This window comes from Watersipora subatra, chromosome 3 (genome assembly GCF_963576615.1).
Source record: "Watersipora subatra chromosome 3, tzWatSuba1.1, whole genome shotgun sequence".
Taxonomy (NCBI): domain Eukaryota; kingdom Metazoa; phylum Bryozoa; class Gymnolaemata; order Cheilostomatida; family Watersiporidae; genus Watersipora; species Watersipora subatra.
The window spans coordinates 59,172,486-59,192,859 of record NC_088710.1 but is presented as its reverse complement, the minus strand read 5'-3'; the positions used below and the strand labels follow the sequence as shown (position 1 = coordinate 59,192,859).

Below are 20,374 nucleotides of genomic sequence, written 5' to 3'. Positions count from 1 at the left end.
GTATAAAATTCCAGTCAACCACTTGGAATTCCAGTCAACTAACTGCCAAAAGTTACATAAAAAGCGCTTCCAGATTGGGCTAGTCGACTTGGTTGGTTTTATTGTGTGTTCTTCCATATCAACTCTTATATCTAAGAAAGGTCATGACTCCTAGTTGTATCCAGTGGCTATATTGTTACATACTGGCATATAACTTAACGGAAAACTCAAAAATTGTATTAGTGCATAGAGGTTATGAGGGCTGGCATGTTCTCTGTACAAGCAGCATCGGGAGTCCGTGACGTAGAGGTGAGTCTGTTCAACAAATCAACTTTGGTCATATCATGAACAAGTGCGTTGAGGCTCTTGTTGGTAGAAATGACGTCCTCATCTATTGACAACGGGTTGATTCCGGCCTCCGTTTCCAGAGCTATAACAAAATGTAAGTTGGCCCCCGAGTATGACTCGAGAAATGCTCTCAGTCTTCACAATAACAGACTGTTCCACAATGACTGTTTAGCATCACATCCAAAGTGAGAGACAAATTCAGTTGCACTGTTATTACTATAATCATTTATTCTAGTTTGTGTAATGTAAGAAATCCTTGTTTATTTTGCAGACTTGCATATCAATACAACTTCACTTTTCCTATAGCAGTAGCACAAATATATAACGTTTGATGTCATGCTGTAGCTGCAGTGTAGATATCTAACAACTTGATTGAGCATAAAGTAGTAGTATCGATACATGTACATAATAACTGAATCTGATCTATGACATTGTAACATATGTCGCTGATTTTCTATGCCGAGGTGATGTAAGTCTACATTTGATTATATCTTTTATTGAGCAGCCCGCATTGTATTAGAAAAAACATTTTTTATGTATGACTAACATTCGAGTCCATATTTATCTCGATATAAAAAGTAACTTCCAACAAATGATGTCAGAAGTTTCTTGAAACATTGTAAATCAGTAGATAGACATGCAGATCTTTACATAGTTAGATTTTACCGCACTCAGATAATATCGAACAGTGCTTCATATCTTTTGTATTTTTAAGACTATGGATCAAGACTACCGCGAGTGGCAGCAGCGGCAGACAGAAGAAGAAAGCAATGATGTCCTTAGCTTTGAAACCACAAAAAAAACATTAAAAATATTAGCAAAAGCCTTGGCAACAATAATTTAAAATTTAAAACGTTTCTGAAGCCATCGAATGGGTACTGTGAGAAATGAGAGTGATAGGAAGTAAAGAGAAGTTGAAGTGAGGAAGCTGACTGTGATGATTATAGATAAAGTGTTAAAATAATGCCAAATAAAAAAACAAGAACATCTATATAGAGGTAGTGAGAACAAATTTCTTTTTGATTATTATTCAGGTTATTTAGTTTCTCACACTTAATTTTTTGTATAATTTAATATAATGCACTTGTTTTACTGCTACATGTAGTTACCTGAAGCATAAAGATCAGAAATGTGAAACAAATTAAATAAAAGACTACGTATTATTACAAAATATTTGCTCCAACGTACGATGGTTTCGACATGAAGCAAATATTGAAACTAATTAACTTCGGATGTCAAGTTTGTCTATATATAACAGCTGAATCCATCCAATAGTATCAGTTGGTCTATATCATACCTGTAACTGTTGACTTCACAATCTCAAGGCTTTTTCCCATATCATTGTGTATTTGCTGAACCCTCCGCAAAAGGTTTTCCTTTTCTATCTCATTGGTAGGGCAAGAATCGAGGCCAACCTAACAGAAAAAGATTTTTAGACAATTTCAAACAAATCACCAATAATGAGTCATGGACAATTTCAAAATGCAGTTTAATACGGGTCCTTTAACATGCCCTACTTGCAGCTAATCTAGTCCAGTGTTTTTAATAGCATATTGAAAATACTGTTTAACTCTACCGAAGGAAAGAGTAGTTAGTTATATAAGAATATGATAGTTTTAAACAAATAAATTTTACATTAATATTTACCTATAAGCTCACCCCTATAATATTGATTAATCTATGTGTTTGCTATAAATAGCCAAAAGAAGATAGCACAGTTTTGCTGCATTGAGACCACCATTATAATAGCCAACAAAAGCAAAAATTATACATTACATTGCATTTCTGATTTCATTTAACAAAAACCTTGTAATACATTTTAAAACCAACTTGTTTATATGATCCTGAAGTTCTTACATAGACTCTGATCTTTACACTGCTGCGAGATGTCAACAGACCTGTCCAAATGTGTCTGGACAGGTCTTACACCTAGCCATGATCATTAATACCTAACCAATGCCTCACATTGTTTTACGCCATTCCTTTTTCTTATGTAACATTATTATCAATTAAACTTAACATGGAAATGAAAAACTGTGTAGAGAGCAGAAGGTATGAAAAAATGAGCAATATCATAAAAGATCAAGGATTACTGATCAAAGATTAATGATTACCTAATGATTACTCATAGTAAATGTGGCAAACTTGTTTATGTTTTCGGCTGAGACCTCTCTCTCTCTGCGCCAACAGCACAATATTCAAAAACATGCAGATCTTAACATCAAGCGACATCAATAATACACCGAGTTTCCATGCTTCGAACAGGGTCGGAGTTGCTTCTACTTCGAATCATAAAAACGGTAAAATACAAAATGTATTCAACGCCATTTCACTTCACTAAATTTGTGCGAAGGCATTTGTTGTGAGAGTGCAGTGGATCCTCGGTTCTCTAATACAATTTGTTCCCGAAGGTTGTTCGAAAACCGAGTTGTTTGAGATCCTATACAAGTTTTCCTATTAGAATTAATGTATGTAAGTTTTAATCCGTTCCAAGTCGATTTAACAACTTTGATAAAGTATTTTTTAACATTTTTCACCATAAACTGTACTATATACTGCATACTATAAATAAAAGCGGGTAGATAGATATACAATAGAGATGGTGTTTAATTTTAATAAAAGATTTTTTATCTATGATGATAAAAGAAAGTCAACATTTCATATGCTTTACTCTTAAAACATCGAAAACATTAAAGGTTACGATACAATACCAAAAATTGCAGAAATTGATGAGGAAACAGCAAAAAATGCAATAGATCAGTTACATAAAAAATTGTGTGAAAAAAAAATAAAAACAGCAATGGCACATTTACTTCACATCTTTGAAGAAGAATCCTCCTCCAAAACCAGTTAGGGTAACTCGACTGGAGGAATTTTATCCCTAGAAAATCTCTTCGGTAGAGGCGACGTCCTCCCAGATGGCTCCTTTTTGTAAAGAATTTATGATGCAAAACTTCTCCCTTTGTTTGAGAACCTTCCGAAAGTGGCTCATAACAACGTCATTAAACGTATAAACATGCTGTTTCCGGAGCTGCTCCGAACGTTTAATTCAAATGCGCATTGCTATGGTTTGATCGCGAACCGAATTTATGGTCGAGATCTGAGACGACCAAATCTCAAACTTTTTGGTCGAGAACCGAAGGTTTCGAGAACCAAAGTTCCACTGTACATCGACATCGTAGGAAAGCTCACTGCTGATGGATTCGATACTACTCGGTTAAGCTTTACCCAGTAGAGACAAAAAATTGCAGCAAACAACCACGGGAGACTCTGTTGCAAAAACGTTTTAGTGCCATTCACTACTGCTTCTGCTTGACCGTTGGCCTTTACATTAAAGATTGACTTGCAACAAAATTCACATTACAGTTATTTGGTATCAAAAGATTCACCATGTATTACTCTGTTGTGTTGTAAGTGCCAAATATGTGGAAATGTGATTACAAGCTCTTAAAAGCTCAGAAATGAAAAGCCGCCGTAGATTGGAACCTCTTTATTTCGATGACGTAGCCACGAAATTTGGTTATCGTCTTGTCACGTATGTTCTCACGTGAATTGAAAGGCCAATACAAAGCTCAATATAAAACTTATTGTAGTACTAGTTTATGACAAACACTTCGGGTTTTACCGAAGACCCCGTATCAAATATAGATGCTCGCTACTTTACAGTTTTGTTACGGCATTATTCAATCGTCAAGTCGTAATCTGATCATGTGACACAATACTTCGCAAATAATTTTTGCAGCACTTTTCGATTATCACAGGTGACCAACAGGCTCGACATGATTATCAGACAATGATATGTACTCATTCGAACTAAGGCTAAAAAGTTTAACGATTTTTTACGGTAAGTTATAAGATATCAGTGCTAAAAGTGACAGCATTACAATGACGATAAAACAGACGCGTAAGAACAATAGACATAGTTTTATTGAATGCGTGAAGTATATTTGTGAAAATATTTCGACGAATAAGGTTGCAAGAAAGTGTAAACAGAAACCATCTCTAACAACTACATCACATTTGAGCCGTTTTGGAAAGGGAATCCAAACTATGGCGGTCTCGTGCGGCTGCGATTTTCAGTCGTTTTTGAGCTTTTAAGAGCTTGTAATCACATTTCCACATATTTTGCACCTACAACACAACAGAGTAAGACATGGTGAATCTTTTCATATCAAATAACGGTAATGTGAATTTTGTTGCAAGTCAACCTTTAAGGTTTACACGGCAATGATAGGTTGCTCGAACAAGGATGATGAAATAATTACTTTTTAGTGCAACTAGTTGACTAAACATGAATTGAAAAGTGGCCTTGACCCGAAAGCGAATCTACTTTAACAAATATTGTCTTGAGGGTCACATCACGAATCTTGGAAAGATCCTTGGTACATCTCCGAATCGTTGAAGCAGTAGGGAGCAAATTCGTTAGCAGTGGGCAACTCAAACTTCGAAGCAAGGAAACAGTGATCATGACATTAGCCCACAGGGTCTTTCACATATGAAATCTAACAATACTCCTTGACACATTTTATACAACATTGACTAAGCTATGCATATTGGTCACTGTGGTCAACAAGCACTGAGACTGCCGCTGCAAGATTTGAAAACATTCCATTAGCTCCTACTAAATGTAGGAGAAGACAACTCACCGGTGAGAGTTCCTCCTCTGGTGACCAAAGCGCTAACTCATATGCATCACTAAAACAGTCCGAAAAGGAGTAAATTTATCATTAATGATGAAGATGCAGACAGAGTTGAAATATAAAAGGTAACAAACTAATATTAGCAAACAAGCTAAATAAAAAGACAAACAATGTTATAGCTTTTGCGAATAAAATATTTGCGTAATGAACCTGTGGTTCAAGGTATTTATCATCATAAGAGTGAAAACGTGACACAAAGTTTACTATTTTGTGCCAAATTCTTCTCAAGAATGTTCAAATACCTAAGTTACTTTGAAACCTTGGTCGAATTTATCATCATTTATCTGCATAAAAGACAATATGGCCATATAAATGAGCCCTTCGATCCACATCAAGGTACATGTATGTTACACACTCCTTCACTCAGCATCCAAGAGGACAACACCTGATGTACAATAAGAATGTACTTAATACTATAAACATGTAAATTTAATCGTAAACAACTGAAATACAAACTGTGATTATAAGAAGCCATCTTGATAGTTCTGCTTTTTATAAATAATTCCTTCTCAACAATGGTTAGCATTGCAAACAGAAAATAAATTTTCGTAACATCATTGATTGTCAAAAAAATATTTGAACAATTTGGGAACTGAGATTAATATTTTTGCAATATGGACAAATGCCAGGATAGTGTTGGTGATCGCATCTGACAAAACAGACACCTGTCACAATAGCATTGGTAATGCCATCTGACAAGACAGACATACCAGAATAGCATTGGTAATGCCATCTCACAAAACAGACAACTGCTACAGAAGAATTGGTGATGGCATCTAGCAAGTAAGACACCTGTTAAAATGTCAAATGCATAACTAATTATCCATGATGGATTGCCACCAGTATTTGATGAACTCCACAGAAGCCAGCCCAAATAGCATCATGCACCATGATAAAGGAACTGTAGCTGTGATAAAACTGGATACTTTCAGTCTCACCTTTTGGCAGTCGAATCAAGCAAGCGTTTGATGGACTTGAGGGCCTCTAGTTGATCTTGTAGCTTTATTCGCTCTTGTTGACTTCTCCTCATAATCTCAGCAGCTTTGCGCTCTTCTGCTGTCACTGCCTTGCCATCCAGCTTTGGCAGCAAACCTGAAATATTGTCCCATAGTGAGAGACTGGATGCTGACAGCACAGCATAAAAGCGCAAGCAACTACATATTATGAATATGAAGAACTAACCACGTTTGCGCCAGTTATGGTTGTACAGAAACCTGCTTGACTCCCTCACACCGGGTGTATCAACGCAAACAAAACACAAGTACCGATCTGGAAGCGTCTTTGGATGAATGCCAAAGCATTCCGAGTGCTGCCAACAGCAGCAAAACTCGCACTAAAACATAGATAATCATGAAATTTAAAATTCAATAAAGTTACTCAGATCGGTAGAGAAATAACCACTTTTTTGTATCATAGACTTGCCTTCCTGGTCTAAACTTGTTTTACATATATCAGACTGCTAGTTTCATAAAGACCTAATTTGTTGGAAGTAACAGCACAATTCGATTTATAAAGCTAAGTTACCTGTATCATGAGACTGTCTTCCTCATTGAATCCGCACACACAATTTACCACTTCTGTCTGATAATCAGAGTCTGGCACGGACTCTGAATCACAATCATCTGTTTCACCGACTAAAAAAATGTGCAACAAAACTGTATTGGGAGGATTTTTTATTAGGCCAAACAACGGCTTTGTTTAGTTTGTTCACTGTAACCTATTACAATGCGTATGATCGTCACTACATCTATCACAAGTATTGTCTACAATTGATGGAGTTCTCATCATCTAGCAACACAATTGAGTTGGAGGCTAGCGAGCGTTCTCATTGGATAAGGACTTCATTGTGTGCAGCGACTTGAGCAGACTTGTGAAGTAACGCTATGCTAAAGCATAAAGTAAAGCGCGACGTACACGCATGGTTCAGTTTGAAAGTATCAAGCCTTAGTCAGTAGCTGTTGGTCAGTTTTCTTAATGAAATCGAACTCTAAAAGGACCAGTAATTTTTGTAAGTAGAAACTAACTTACTTATTTTATCTAGCTTTGAAATTTATTATAATTATAAATGTTCTGTCAATTTACATGTATATTCTACTAATATGATTGACACGCAGATGTGTTAAGATTAATAAAGAACCAGAACATATATCTTACCATCCATTGATTTTACCGGATACGTACAGAGCTTCCAATACAAAAACTGTATCACTAAGTACCACAATTTCTAGTAAGCAGTCTATCAGCCGTCGCATCAGAAATAGACAATTCTAACAGAGTATTTTTTAAAACAAAGCTATGAAGCAGCAAAGATCTCTTGATCATATACATGCATATAACAACCTAGAATCTCACTAAACCTTTCGTGAATTACAATTACCTTTACATTTACCATTACATACCTTTAGCTTGAACAACCACTTGCGGGCTCCTAACAGCGTTAATAGACGATGTTGGACTAGCCAGTGGGGTGCTCGTAGTAGAGAGCTTTCGAGTAGGAACTGTAGCTACAGGAAATTAACTTGAGTCATTAGCAAAATATAATAGTGAAGTCCAAAACAGCAATAGCTGGTAAACTAAAAATGTTAAGCAGAAAAAAATCCTCTTTAATTGACCCAAATGTTACCATAATATATTATGAAGAATTATTACCTATATTATTAAAAACATATATGCTCTTTATAAATGTTTGTTTGCTATGCATTACAGTGCTATAAAGGGTTATTTGTGCACATATACTTCAAATATTTGGCAGTCTGGCAACTTAAATCCTGGAAGTGTGTTTGAATAACTAGTTAGTGCTGAAATGGCCACCAGAGTTGCTGAGACGACCTTATCACACAAGCTTCTAGACTACAAGCTTCATAGTTTTACACAAACCTAGTCATCACTACAGACCAACCAATCTTTGGAACACAAGCTAAAGAAAGTATTAAATGAAGAGGGGGAAGCAGTTAGTCAATTTTAAAAAATGGCAGTAATATCTCTAAAAACTCCAACTCCATGGAAGGAAATAGCTCAAAATGTCTACAATAACTTAGAAACAGTAAATAATTTTCAACAGCTAAAGAGCAATGGAAAATAAAGATTTTGCATCTCTGGCTGTTGTAGAGAGCGCTTAGTAGTGAGTTGATTGATCAATTGCTTTCTTCCAATAACAATTGTTCCCGATGACACTCAAGCCAAAATAGCAATGGTGATTTCGTTACTTCAAGAATGACAAATAGAGTCTCTTACAAAACGGTGATTGGTAAAAAGGAATTTATATTTTACATATCTACTTCCACTTCCTTATAATAATTTAATTATTAAAAAGCCGTGAAAACATCAAACAACATAGTTGTGAATCAATAGAAATGGACTGTTGATGGTTATCACAGATGTTGTTTATGCATAAAAATTAAAATATAGCCAACTAAAAAAATGTAAATTCACAAAATGGCCTCACGTAATCGAACCTAAGCCATCTTTAAAATTAGGTGCGATTACGTGAGTATTCGCACCTAAAGAGGATTCACAGTTTCATCCTCTTCATCATAGACATTTTGGCATTTAGGCTACTCAATTTATTGAGTAAAAAGTGTTGCATGGCATTTACACTATAGTGAGTAAATGCTGTGCAATACTTCAAACAGACCTACATTTGCCTGTACGTACTGCATCATTTGAGTAAATTGAACCCTGTAGAGCTATGGACAGTAAATGAATGCACTGAATCAGGTGACTTACTGACGTCAGAAGGCCTCAAGGCGACATAAGCAGCTGACTGTAGTGGCAAATCTGGCAATACATTATCATCAGCAATGTCATGAGAAGCACCTGCACTGTCTATCAAAGCGGAGGGCTGAGGCACAGCTACATCTTTTTCTATTGAGAATGTATTTGAACTTTTTGAGCGAGCTTTTCGAGCCCGTTGTGCAGTTTGCGCGACCTTCGACTCCAAATTGTGATTGTACTTAATATGGGAAGCAAGCAGAGTGGCTTTTCTGAAGCATTTCTGACAATGATGGCATTTATATTGATTCTGATCATCATCAACAGTGAATGCTTTTGATGGCTTTGCATTCGTCGGTTCAAGAATCACAGCATAGCCAACTCGCATGTTCTTGGAATTCTATAGAGTTAAGATAAAAGACAAGTGTAAGGACTCTAGACGTGACTATATGAGACTAGCTACAGCGAATAAAACTGCAAAACACATTGCAGCTCAAGCACTCCATTTAAAATTAACAAAAATTGGGAAATCGATTGTAACAAAATTACCGTACTTTTCGGACTATTAACCGCACTCTTATATAAGCCGCATCTGCTTTATTTAAAAAAACGATAATAAAACAATATATAGGCCGCTTCTTTGTATAGGTCGCAGAACGTGATTTTTGACACAGCGGCAACTTTGCTAATTAAAACGGAACAGCGGCGTTAGGCATTATTCCGTATTAACCGATGCTTTTAAACCCAGTGCCTAACGGAACAGTACCGTTAGGCATCGTTTCGTTTTTTCTTTCACCACTAGAGGCGCACTAACCGGAATTCCGGTTGATGTGCCCTAACGGTGAAAGAAAAAACCACAGAATAGCCGCACCCTTATATAAGCCGCACGGCTCAAAACATCAAAAAAAGTAGCGGCCAATAGTCGGAAAAGTACGGTAGTAAAAAGTGACTTAATGCTAGTAAGTAGTAGTTATGATACACTACCTCTGCAGCCTTGCGAGCAAGCTCCAAGTCCGCGACACGAGTAGAAGATCTGCTACTACCTGAAGCACCAGCACTCACACTCGCCTTCTGCAGATTGACAACTGCTTTTTTCATCCGGCGATTAGTCGCTTTGCCCGCTTTCTTCAAAGTTTTTTCCGGTTTTTGATCTGAGGCATTTGAGGATGGTGTTTGTGAATCAACAGATAACTTAGTCGATTCAGACCTGTGCCTCCTACCAGCATCCGATTTGAGTTTAACTCTGACCTTTGATCGACTCGAACGACCTTTTGTGGGTTTCTTCACCAACAAGCGAGAGAGTTGTAAAGGGCTTAGCTTTACAGAAACGTGCTCTTTGCACTGCGCCGGCCATCCATCCAGCTCAGCCATCGCCGTATCATTTACAGTTTCATCCTCTTCATCACAGTCGGTAGACAAATGGAGTACGCTGCTGTCAAGAGATTCATCCAATGGCAGAGTATCTTCTTCGGATGCTGATTGGGGTAATGACTCAGGTTCTACCTTGCCTAGATCTAACCTTCTGTGCGCATCTATTGTCGCTTTGCTGGTTGGAGTTAACACAACACTCAACTTGCTTGAGAGCTTAGACGGAGTTGAGAGAACCCTCTCGGAGCCCTACAAATATTTCACCAAGTCTAAGTTGTGAGCAAGTGCCCAGCAACTCTTTACATTGAGAATGACTGGTTCAAACAGTTATGTCTGTAGTAAATGGCTAGTACAACGGAATTTGACTCGAAGTAATCCCAAAATCGGTGTTGAGCTGATGAAGTACTTTTTGGTGCATCACTGTCACATATATATTCCTGAATGGCCATTAAATAGCAGACGATGACAAACTGATTATAAAATAGTTAATAATCAAAATAACTTGTGTAACAAATAACGGTGAGCAAAAAAAGTGATGAAAAAAATACACCGGGTTGACTATTAAATGGGAGACACGACATTGAAAGCATAATAGCAGAAAATATCAGTGCTTACCAATGTGTGGATATTCTTCTGCCTCTTTACTAATCGACCAGCAGGCATTTTAATAAAAAGTTGTTTAGAAGCTTTAGCTGCGGCAGATTTGTGCCTGACTGCTTTCCGCTTCAAGAGCAACCTTTGATTATTTTTTAGTCTGTTAAGCTGAATGTTTTTTTCTTTATTGACAGCGTATAGTGGAGAAGCCGGATGTCGGTGTTTACCTCCAATAATCTTGGATTTCACCACCTTCAGTTCAGCACTTTCATCAGCACGTTTTTTTACCTCACTGCTGCCATGTTTAGTCACTGTACCAGAGCAGATAGGGTCAAGTTTTTGTGGTTTTCTTTTATCTTTAGTACATTTGCGTTGCTGATTAACGGACCTTGCCGATTTAAAGTTACTACCATGTGACACCACTTGCTTATCACAAGATGATTTGAGTGTTTTAACTTTATCCGACTTTATGGCCTCTCTTTGTTTATGATGTGATTTGCCAGCTGACCTTTTTGTGCGATCTACATCAGACAAATCCTTCATTGTCTTTCGAAATTTCGCTGCTGGCTTTTTCAAACGTGCTAAGGTTGAACGCCCTTTCATAGTTCGTACTTTGGTAGTCACCGTCTTTGCGATGTTTTTTCTAGTGTCTGATTTAGATTTGATAGCCTTCTTTTTCCCAGTTTTGGTTTTAGTAGGTTTCCTTCCTATTTTACTTTTCAAAGGCTTTTTTTTATCAATGACAAATTTATCGGACATACAGTGTTCAGGTACCTCTTGGAGATGCTGTTCTTCATTCTTGTCCCGTTGCGTAGACTTCCCTCTCACCAGTATTGCTTTAGAGACTTTGGGAGATTTCCATTTTGTGATCCCCATTTTGAGAGCTTTTCCTTTTATAATTTCCGTATTTGGATTAGTGGACTTCAATAAGGGAGACTTTCTCTCAGCTCTAAGAGATAGTTTAACGTCAACATCAGCATTCAGTTTTTTTTCGCCAGAAAAGCTAGAACCACGAGAACGAACTTGAGAGTTTTTGGATGCTGGCGATGAGCGATCGGACACACCCGGCTCCTGCATGAGTGTTGTTAGAAGTTGTTCTAAAGATGCTGCAAAAAGGAATAATGGTTCAGCTGTATCCTCAAAATCAAAGTCAAATACACAATGGCTTCCTATGAAATCGAACACATGGACAAGCATTAACTTTTTCAATACATCCCAGATAAACTATAAATAAAGAAAACATAAAATAAATACACTAATGTATAAAATATGCTTACGATCACTTTAACATATTAAATTTCATATAAACAATATTGAATTCAAGTGAATACTTCACTCTACAATCATGGTAATTCCACATGTGAAGGTTTATGAAGCATTGTTGTTTCAGTGAAAGTAAAGCAGCTGGGAAAATCTTTCCTATAGTTCTTTACAAAGCTTTACGTAATGCATTTATTTTAATGCATAATCAATTACAACATTCATTAAGGAGTCATTATAGGCATTTGGGCTGCTACATACTCTTATAAGAAGATCTACTCTAACATTCAACGGTTTTAACTTATGAAATAGATCCTGAGTGAATTTACTTTGTATGTAGAGGTCTGACTGTATGTAGAGGTCTGATAGTATGTAGAGGTCTGATTGTAGGTAGAAGTCTGATAGTATGTAGAAGTCTGATAGTATGTTAAGGTCTGATTGTATGTAGAGGTCTGATTGTATGTAGAGGTCTGATTGTATGTAAAAGTCTGATTGAATGTAGCGGTCTGATTGTATGTAGAGGTCTGATTGTATGTAGAGGTCTGATTGTATGTAGAGGTCTGATTGTATGTAGAGGTCTGATTGTATGTAGAGGTCTGATTGAATGTAGAGGTCTGATTGAATGTAGAGGTCTGATTGTATGTAGAAGTCTGATCATATGTAGAGGTCTGATTGTATGTAGAGGTCTGATTGTTAGCTCAATTAAATTTCATACAACTAAAGATGTGACCCATGAGGTTGAGCGCATACACATAAGCTAAAGATAATTATAGAATTATAGAAACTGGAGGGCATGTAAGTTCAGGTGCTTGTCCAACATATATTACATCTACAGTATTATCAAAGTGTGAAGATGAGGGTCTGCTTCTAATCATTCCACTGTTTGCTTTTTGGGCAGCTTCAAATTTTAATGTTGCCAGCCCATGACTGACAACATCACCAGTCCACGACTAGTCACACGACTAGTACTGGGAAACGTGCCACAGTTTTCCAAGAGGTGAACCAACCGTTATGATGGCCAACTGCGACATGAATGAAAGTTACCAAACAGCGGTTACCAAAAGTAGTCATAACCGACACAAGCTTCAATTGGAACGCAAGGAAATTTAAGCGATGGATAAAACATGACACATACAAAATGTGTCATGCAAAAGGTATGATACAGAATAAATGCAGCATGTAAAAGATGAGAAAAGTGAGGTGATATGCAGCACTCATTATATCAAATTAGCATGAAACACAGTAAGCAAGTGACACTCACCTAACCTTGAGACTATTTCGGAATTGACAGAAGATCTGCAGACTTGCTTCTGTTCGGAATTGTCCTCTCTCAGTTTCATCATCTGCTGCCATAGTTTTAAAGCCTACAACAGGCAATCAGCATTTTATGAAATTCAATACGGATGCAATATACAGATAAGATAGTAAATTTTACTATGGCACAAAATGAAAGAGAAATATTGAAGTAAAAAATGTATGCACCTCAGTCTGTCGCTCGTTGTGCAGTCGTTGTACATTTGAAGTACTAACCGTCCTCTCCGACCCATCGCATAACTTAATAGTAAGACGTTTCTTGTAAAGTAGCCTTTGCACGACAGCGAGCTGATCTATCGGCTTACCGGATTGGTCTTTCACCAATATAAGGTCATTCAGATGAATGCCATCAACCTGGTTAAACAATCAATGCCTAGAGAGCTTATATCTGTGTGACTAACTGTCTAACACATGCTGACCACCTGTGTGCTACATCAGCAAGACAATTACCTTTACTTTCTTACCAATTTTAGCCTGCAATTTGGACTTAGAATTCCGTCTCCACTTATCACAGATATAGTATCAGTGTTTCTAGAAGATGGCCGGCTGTCTGAGGATTTGGGTTCATCAGGCACATGCGCGCTGTCTGTCGTTAAAACCGCTTGGGTAGATACAGTTTTAGGTTGATCAGAGACAGAGTGCTCCGCCTCGGGCTTTGATGAAGCTTTGTGTATTAACTGGATTAGCCTTGCCTCAGCCTTCTCTGTGCAATTATAATGAGAAAAGCTCACAGAAAACAACAGTGGGCAGAAATGTTAGGGGGCTTGGAGAAATGTGAAAAAAAAGAGTCTTGAAGTTGAAGTGAGTAAAGGGAGGAAGACACGTAAAAAAGGGAAATGTAAAGAAGAAAGGTGTAAAGAAGGGAGATGTCTTGAAGGCAGATGTAAAGAGGGCAGGTGTAAAGAGTACAGGTGTGAAGGAAGGTGTGAAAAGGGCAGGTGTGTAGAGGGCAGGTGTGTAGAGGGCAGGTGTGAAGAGGGCAGGTGTGAAGAGGGCAGGTGTGAAGAGGGCAGGTGTGAAGAGGGCAGGTGTGAAGAGGGCAGGTGTGAAGAGGGCAGGTGTAAAGAGGGCAGGTGTGAAGGAAGGTGTGAAGAAGGCAGGTGTGAAAAGGGCAGGTGTGAAGAGGGCAGGTGTGAAGAGGGTAAGTGTGAAGAGGGTAGGTGTAAAGAGGGTAGGTGTAAAGAGGGTAGGTGTAAAAAGGGTAGGTATAAAGAGGGCAGGTGTAAAGAGGGCAGGTGTAAAGAGTACAGGTGTGAAGAGGGCAAGTGTAAAGAGGGCAAGTGTAAAGAGGGCAGGTGTGAAGAGGGCAGGTGTGAAGAGGACAGGTTTAAAGAGGTCAGGGCTAAAGAGTACAGGTGTAAAAAGGGCAGGTGTAAAGAGTACAGATGTGAAGAGGGCAGGTGTGAAGAGGGCAGGTGTGAAGAGGGCAGGTGTGAAGAGGGCAGGTGTAAAGTACAAATGACTAATACCACACTAGCATGTATATGAAAAGTACAGATGACTAATACCACGCTAGCATGTATATGAAAAGTACAGATGACTAATACCACACCAGCGTATATATGAAAAGTACAGATTACTAATACCACAACTACCATGTATATGAAAAGTACAGATGACTAATACCATAACTAGCATGTACATAAACGTAGCTCACACAAAGGCATACCCATTTTTGTCTGCTGTATCCGATTCACCTCCAGAGATACCCGGCGTGAAGAGTTAGAAAGGGTAGAATCTAGATTCTCAGATGTATCAGCAAGTTCCTTCATTGTTTCCCAGATGTACAAGGCTTCTGCTTGCAAGTCTCCAGCCAGAGCCTGCACTGACATCTGGTCTGTCTGCATCTCTACCCCATCATAAAACTCTATAGTGAGCCGGCCTTGTGATCGCTGCTCTTTGATTTTAGCAGGGTACTTACTATTCAACCACTTGGCCAACACAATCTGCCCCACCTTCAGGTCTTTGCCTCCTTGCTGTCACAAAAAATTGATGCAAGATTTAACAAAAGCTAATGGCACAACATGTGTATCAACTCATTTGCATGAGCAAAGTTTGCTAAGTAGAGTGCAGTTTGTAACATACAATGTATGCATATAAGCTGTATATCTATCAAATGTAATATGACATAAAAGAATGCATTTTTCTAAAGGAATAATTATTATCTATGAGTCTATTTAAAATTGTATCATATTATAATTACTTTACATTTAATAAAGTAATAGAACAAGCACCAATAGCTAAGGAAAAAATATTTACCAGTTTAGCAGAGTGCTGGCCTGATGACCCCTTAGCAGACACCAATGGCCTCAGTCTATCAGATTTCATGTCTATCCACTGATCAAACTTAGAGTTCCAACGATCAAAATGAATCAGCACCTTCATATCTAGTTGATTTATAGCTACTATCTTAGATGGGTACCTGGATAAGTAGAGGAAGCAGACGTCCACTTAGCCATTGTCCATGCCTCATTAGTCAGATATTGGGCAGAATCTAATGAAGTGCAATGCAACAGAATTTCACAAAACCCTGCCATACATTTGATAAGATGGGGAACAAGAGCAGGGTGAAGCTAGCTAATATGCAGTAAATATCAACAATACAAGGGAGCCACTTATAGCCAGCCAGTCAGCAAGGAAGCTGTAAGGCAGCATAAAGGCATGGTCACACGAGCACCGAACCGAACTGAATGACGCAAAACGACGTCGCTCTCAGCTGTAAAAAAATCGGCCAAAGACATTTCTGGCCGAAACGAACCATTTCGGTCCTGCTCGAAATTTCGTGGCCAAACCCTTGCTCTTATTGGCGGGTAAAAATTTCTAGAATTTTAGCGAGCACGCGTCACATTTCTCCTTACGTGCGTGTGAGCAAAGTTAAAAAAGAAATGAGACGATACTTTTATTTCGTTAAATAAACAACATGAAGCAATTTACGACAAGGTTCACCCGGACTTGTGATTGTGTTGCATAAATGTAAGATGTTGCACTTGAGTTTTGCATAAATATAAGAGAATGGTTGTCATTTTCTTTCGTGTAGAATATAAGTAATGTGTCATATTCATCCTGATGAAGTATCGTTGACTGATTTATTTATGTAAAACCACAGTACTATGATAAAGACTGTTTTTGTTTGTTATGTACTCAGCATAGAAAAACATTAATATGTTAATAAAAAAATATAATTATGTTGATGGGAAGGGTTGGCAAAATCTTTGTATCAAGTGATTTATTTTGAGCAGCTGAACGATCTTCTGATAAATCTGCTGTGCAATTATAATTGTTCCACTAAGTTTTTTGTTTACAATAAAAATAGTTAACTCAAATACATAAAAACTACTAATGAAACCGCGTCCTGTCTCTATACGTATGGTAGCTAGGAAGCGAAATGACTTCGGATGCCGTGTGACATGTGCCACGAACCGAACCAGCCTTCAAACCGAACCTACGTCGATTCGGTGCTCGTGTGACCACGCCTTAAGCCTCCGACAGGTCAACAATGATAAGTTGAAAAAAAAGAGAGTAAATGAACGGGAGAAAATTATCAGGTGAAGCAAAAAATGTGAAGAAAAATATGAAGATGCAAAAGAAGAGCTGTGAAGAAGGGGGCAGTGTGAGGGAGGTGTGAAAAGGGCTGGTGTAAAAAGGGCTGGTGTAAAAAGGGCAGGTGAAAAAAGGGCAGGTGAAAAAAGGGCAGGTGTGAAAAGGGCAGGTGTGAAAAGGGCAGGTGTGAAAAGGGCAGGTGTAAAGAGGGCAGGTGTAAAGAGGGCAGGTGTAAAGAGGGCAGGTGTAAAGAGGGCAGGTGTAAAGAGGGCAGGTGTAAAGAGGGCAGGTGTAAAGAGGGCAGGTGTAAAGAGGGCAGGTGTAAAGAGGGCAGGTGTAAAGAGGGCAGGTGTAAAGAGGGCAGGTGTAAAGAGGGCAGGTGTAAAGAGGGCAGGTGTAAAAAGGGCAGGTGTAAAGAGGGCAGGTGTAAAGAGGGCAGGTGTAAAGAGGGCAGGTGTAAAGAGGGCAGGTGTAAAGAGGGCAGGTGTAAAGAGGGCAGGTGTAAAGAGGGCAGGTGTAAAAAGGGCAGGTGTAAAGAGGGGAGGTGTAAAGGGGGCAGGTGTAAAAAGGGGAGATTTAAAAAGGGAGGTGCAAAGGAAGTGATGTGGAGAGGAGGTATGAAGAAAGTGTGAATAGAATGGCAAGAATTGAAGTACGTGATGGAGGGATGAATATTAAACTAAAAGACGATACGGTGTGAAGTGAGAGAAACCTGCAGTGTATTAAGGTGGAAGAGCGGAGAACGGTAGAGTGAACAAAAACAAGGGCAATGGATGAATATAAAAAATGGTTGATGACCTTACAGATAAAGGCGTTTAGATGTACAGAGAATAGTATGCAGAAAGGAGCAAAAGAAAAGGGAACAGTGAAGGGCCGAAATGTGAAGGAGCTAAGATCCTTCAATAAGATGTGAATTATACAAGCAATACAAGTGTGAGTAATGTTGAGCAGACATGAGCCAAAGCTGGCAGCTTAACCATTGCCCATGGAGAAGAGAGAGAGAACTGTATGACGGGCAGTGAGCAATACCCGGTAGTGGAAATACCCACCAGTGACAGCTAAAAAGCAAGGCATCACACCATTAGTGTCACATAACAAACTACCGTACATCAAATCATTGACTATATGAAAACGCGATTAAAAATCAGACACTTGCCAATTCTTCAAAAAGTCCATCGCTTCTAGCCTCGTTCCAGGCTTCCAGTCAATCCCGACACGCCTGGGCAGCATAACTCTCTTGCCTATGTCAAGTACAGAAAGCATCAGGTTGGCCCGAGTTGAATGTAAATGCAACAGTTAGCGCAGCCAAATAGCAAGAAAACCTGAGATGCTAGCTACCTTCATCTGCAATAACTTCTGGCAGCTTTATTTCTTTGGAGACATTTCTTCTTTTCACGCTGCTCTGGCCTTCACCTTTCCATTTTCTCTTTTTGTTGTGAGACAAGTTTGCAGATGTAGATTCTACAGTTTGTAGCTGCAACAAGCAAAATGGACTACAAATGGACAAATTCCGGTAATGTAAGGTATAATGAGAACGCCTTGCTAAAGGAGATGTGACACAAGAATTTTAATGGCTCCATAAAGAAATAATGTCAAGGAATATTATTAATGTAATTTTCTATTCGAGCAAAAATTGCATTAATATGTAACTTCGCTGACTTTTGTCCTATTACAATAGCGATAAAACATTGCTCTCAGCAATTGACAGCAGCATGCAATAGCCTTAAATTCAAAGTTACGCTTTTTTGGAGTATCGGGTAAAATGACAACACATCTGTAACTACATTTATGACATATTTTTGAATATTATGCTATCTTAGATAAAGTTCTTCAAAAGAGCCTAGCAATACAAATGGCACAGCAGTAATACATTGCCCATAGCATTAAATTTCTTAGTTAATTGAGTGAATAGGTCACATAGTAGCCAATATAGTAGGCTACATAGTAGGTTACATAAACATGATAAGATTTTACATTTGTCATTGGCCTGCAGAAACTCTGAAAGTAAATGACTCTTGGCTAAAGTAAAATTATCTACCATGTAACCCTTTTTACTAAATGCATAGTTTGCAGCTGTTACATTTCCTGTTAATTACAGGCTGTACGTTTCTAGAAAAAAACCATCTTACAACAAAATATCAAAACATTCATTTTAGGAAATACAAACTAACTGGTTCTGCCTTTTTGACGTCCTCACAGTTTATTAGCGTTGCATCAGGCAGGGATGAATCAGCCTTGAGATCTGGTTTTGGTATGACAGGCAAGTTTTCACTGACATCTTGTGTTGGATTGTCTACTGCAGTTGGTGCTGCATCGATGCACGATATGGAAAGATTAGCATCAGTATCATTTGTGGGACTCAATTTGTCTGTGCAAGTTTTGATTTGCGGTGTCACCTCACTAAGGTCAGAATCAACGGAGGTCTCTTCAAGTTCTTTAAGACCATGATCTGAGATAGAATCCATTTCGGTCTCACCCTCCAATTCTAATGTGATTCATTATCAGTTTTTATGTAGCGGATATCTCATAGCACCTATTAAATAGAGTGCAATAAAAAAGCAGTATAATACCTTTAATGATAACGAGAAAATATGTTGACATTAACTAGCAAACATGCATTATATAAAAATTTATACTGATTGGTCAGCTACACTCTGCTATAAAATGCCTCTGCTGCCTTATACTGTTTCTTTTCATTGATTCATTTTCATTCAGTGTAGTTTATTAAATGGTTATGGCAGACAGCTTGATAGATTTACAAACATTAGCAATTCCATGCCAAAAGACCAAGTTGGCATAAACCCAAAAACGGTTTGCACTAATCAGCCAGCTTTTTGAATCAAGCCTGGAAAAACTTGAAATCAAAATATAATCCAGATATTTATTTACTGAAAAACTTCTAATTTAATGCCGCCTCTATTTGACAGCCACCTCTATTTGACTGTTACCTCTATTTGATTCCATGGTAATCTGACATAAACTTATTGCACTGCGAACAAAATAAGCTAAAATTGGAAAAAGGTCAAGTTGGAAAACGCTAAAACTAGAAAAAGCTAAAATTGGAAAAAGCAAAAAAAAAACAATTTAGTAGTTACGAAAAACTAAAAAACCAAATCATGGAAAAACAAAGCAGACAGCCAAATCAAGTAGCATTAATTACAAGTAACGGTATGTTGGTGCACTTTAAAACAGAACACTTCCAAAAATGCAGACACTACCAACAAAGAACCGACCGATTAACTACACTAGGTCTGTAGTAATGGTATTATAGGGGAGAGTGGGGCACGTTGCAATGCGGGGCACGTTAAAACACATCTAAAATTTCTTGCTTGTTTACATCATTTTTAATTCTTAACTTACTAATTAAAGAGCTTTCTAGGTAATCATGTGAGATATCCTAATTGCATGAAATAAAAAGAACAGCAATTTACGTGAGCCATGATTTTGTAAAATTTATTGGTAAATTTTTGCTCATTTATTTTTATATCCAAATTTAACGAATTGCATATCTTCTTTGTACATCATCCCATGTTAACAAAAGTCAGTGGAGACAGCTATAG

General features: G+C 38.0%; 1 protein-coding gene across 1 annotated transcript; it reads right to left on the bottom strand.

Moving 5' to 3' along the window:
* Positions 1–151: 151 nt before the first annotated feature.
* Positions 152–19,342, bottom strand: LOC137389726 (uncharacterized). The gene is made up of 18 exons (XM_068075808.1): positions 18,986–19,342; positions 18,153–18,288; positions 17,971–18,055; positions 15,534–15,696; positions 14,944–15,250; positions 13,739–13,977; positions 13,443–13,628; positions 13,222–13,324; positions 10,722–11,806; positions 9,723–10,355; positions 8,754–9,138; positions 7,427–7,531; positions 6,552–6,661; positions 6,210–6,360; positions 5,966–6,119; positions 4,974–5,022; positions 1,625–1,742; positions 152–409 (listed from the first exon to the last, which is right to left on the bottom strand). The coding sequence occupies exons 1-18, from the start codon at positions 19,277–19,279 to the stop codon at positions 219–221; spliced, it is 4,494 nt and encodes a 1,497-aa protein (XP_067931909.1). The 5' UTR covers positions 19,280–19,342; the 3' UTR covers positions 152–218.
* Positions 19,343–20,374: the final 1,032 nt, after the last annotated feature.

Bases quoted from the DNA above. Each gene is read 5' to 3' on its own strand.
- LOC137389726 (XM_068075808.1), bottom strand. From the start codon at position 19,279: ATGGATTCTATCTCAGATCATGGTCTTAAAGAACTTGAAGAGACCTCC. The intron at 18,289-18,985 runs GTTAGTTTGTAT...TGCTTGTTGCAG, and splicing joins ACGTCAAAAAGGCAGAACCA to CTACAAACTGTAGAATCTAC. The intron at 18,056-18,152 runs GTAGCTAGCATC...TACTTGACATAG, and splicing joins AGAAGTTATTGCAGATGAAG to GCAAGAGAGTTATGCTGCCC.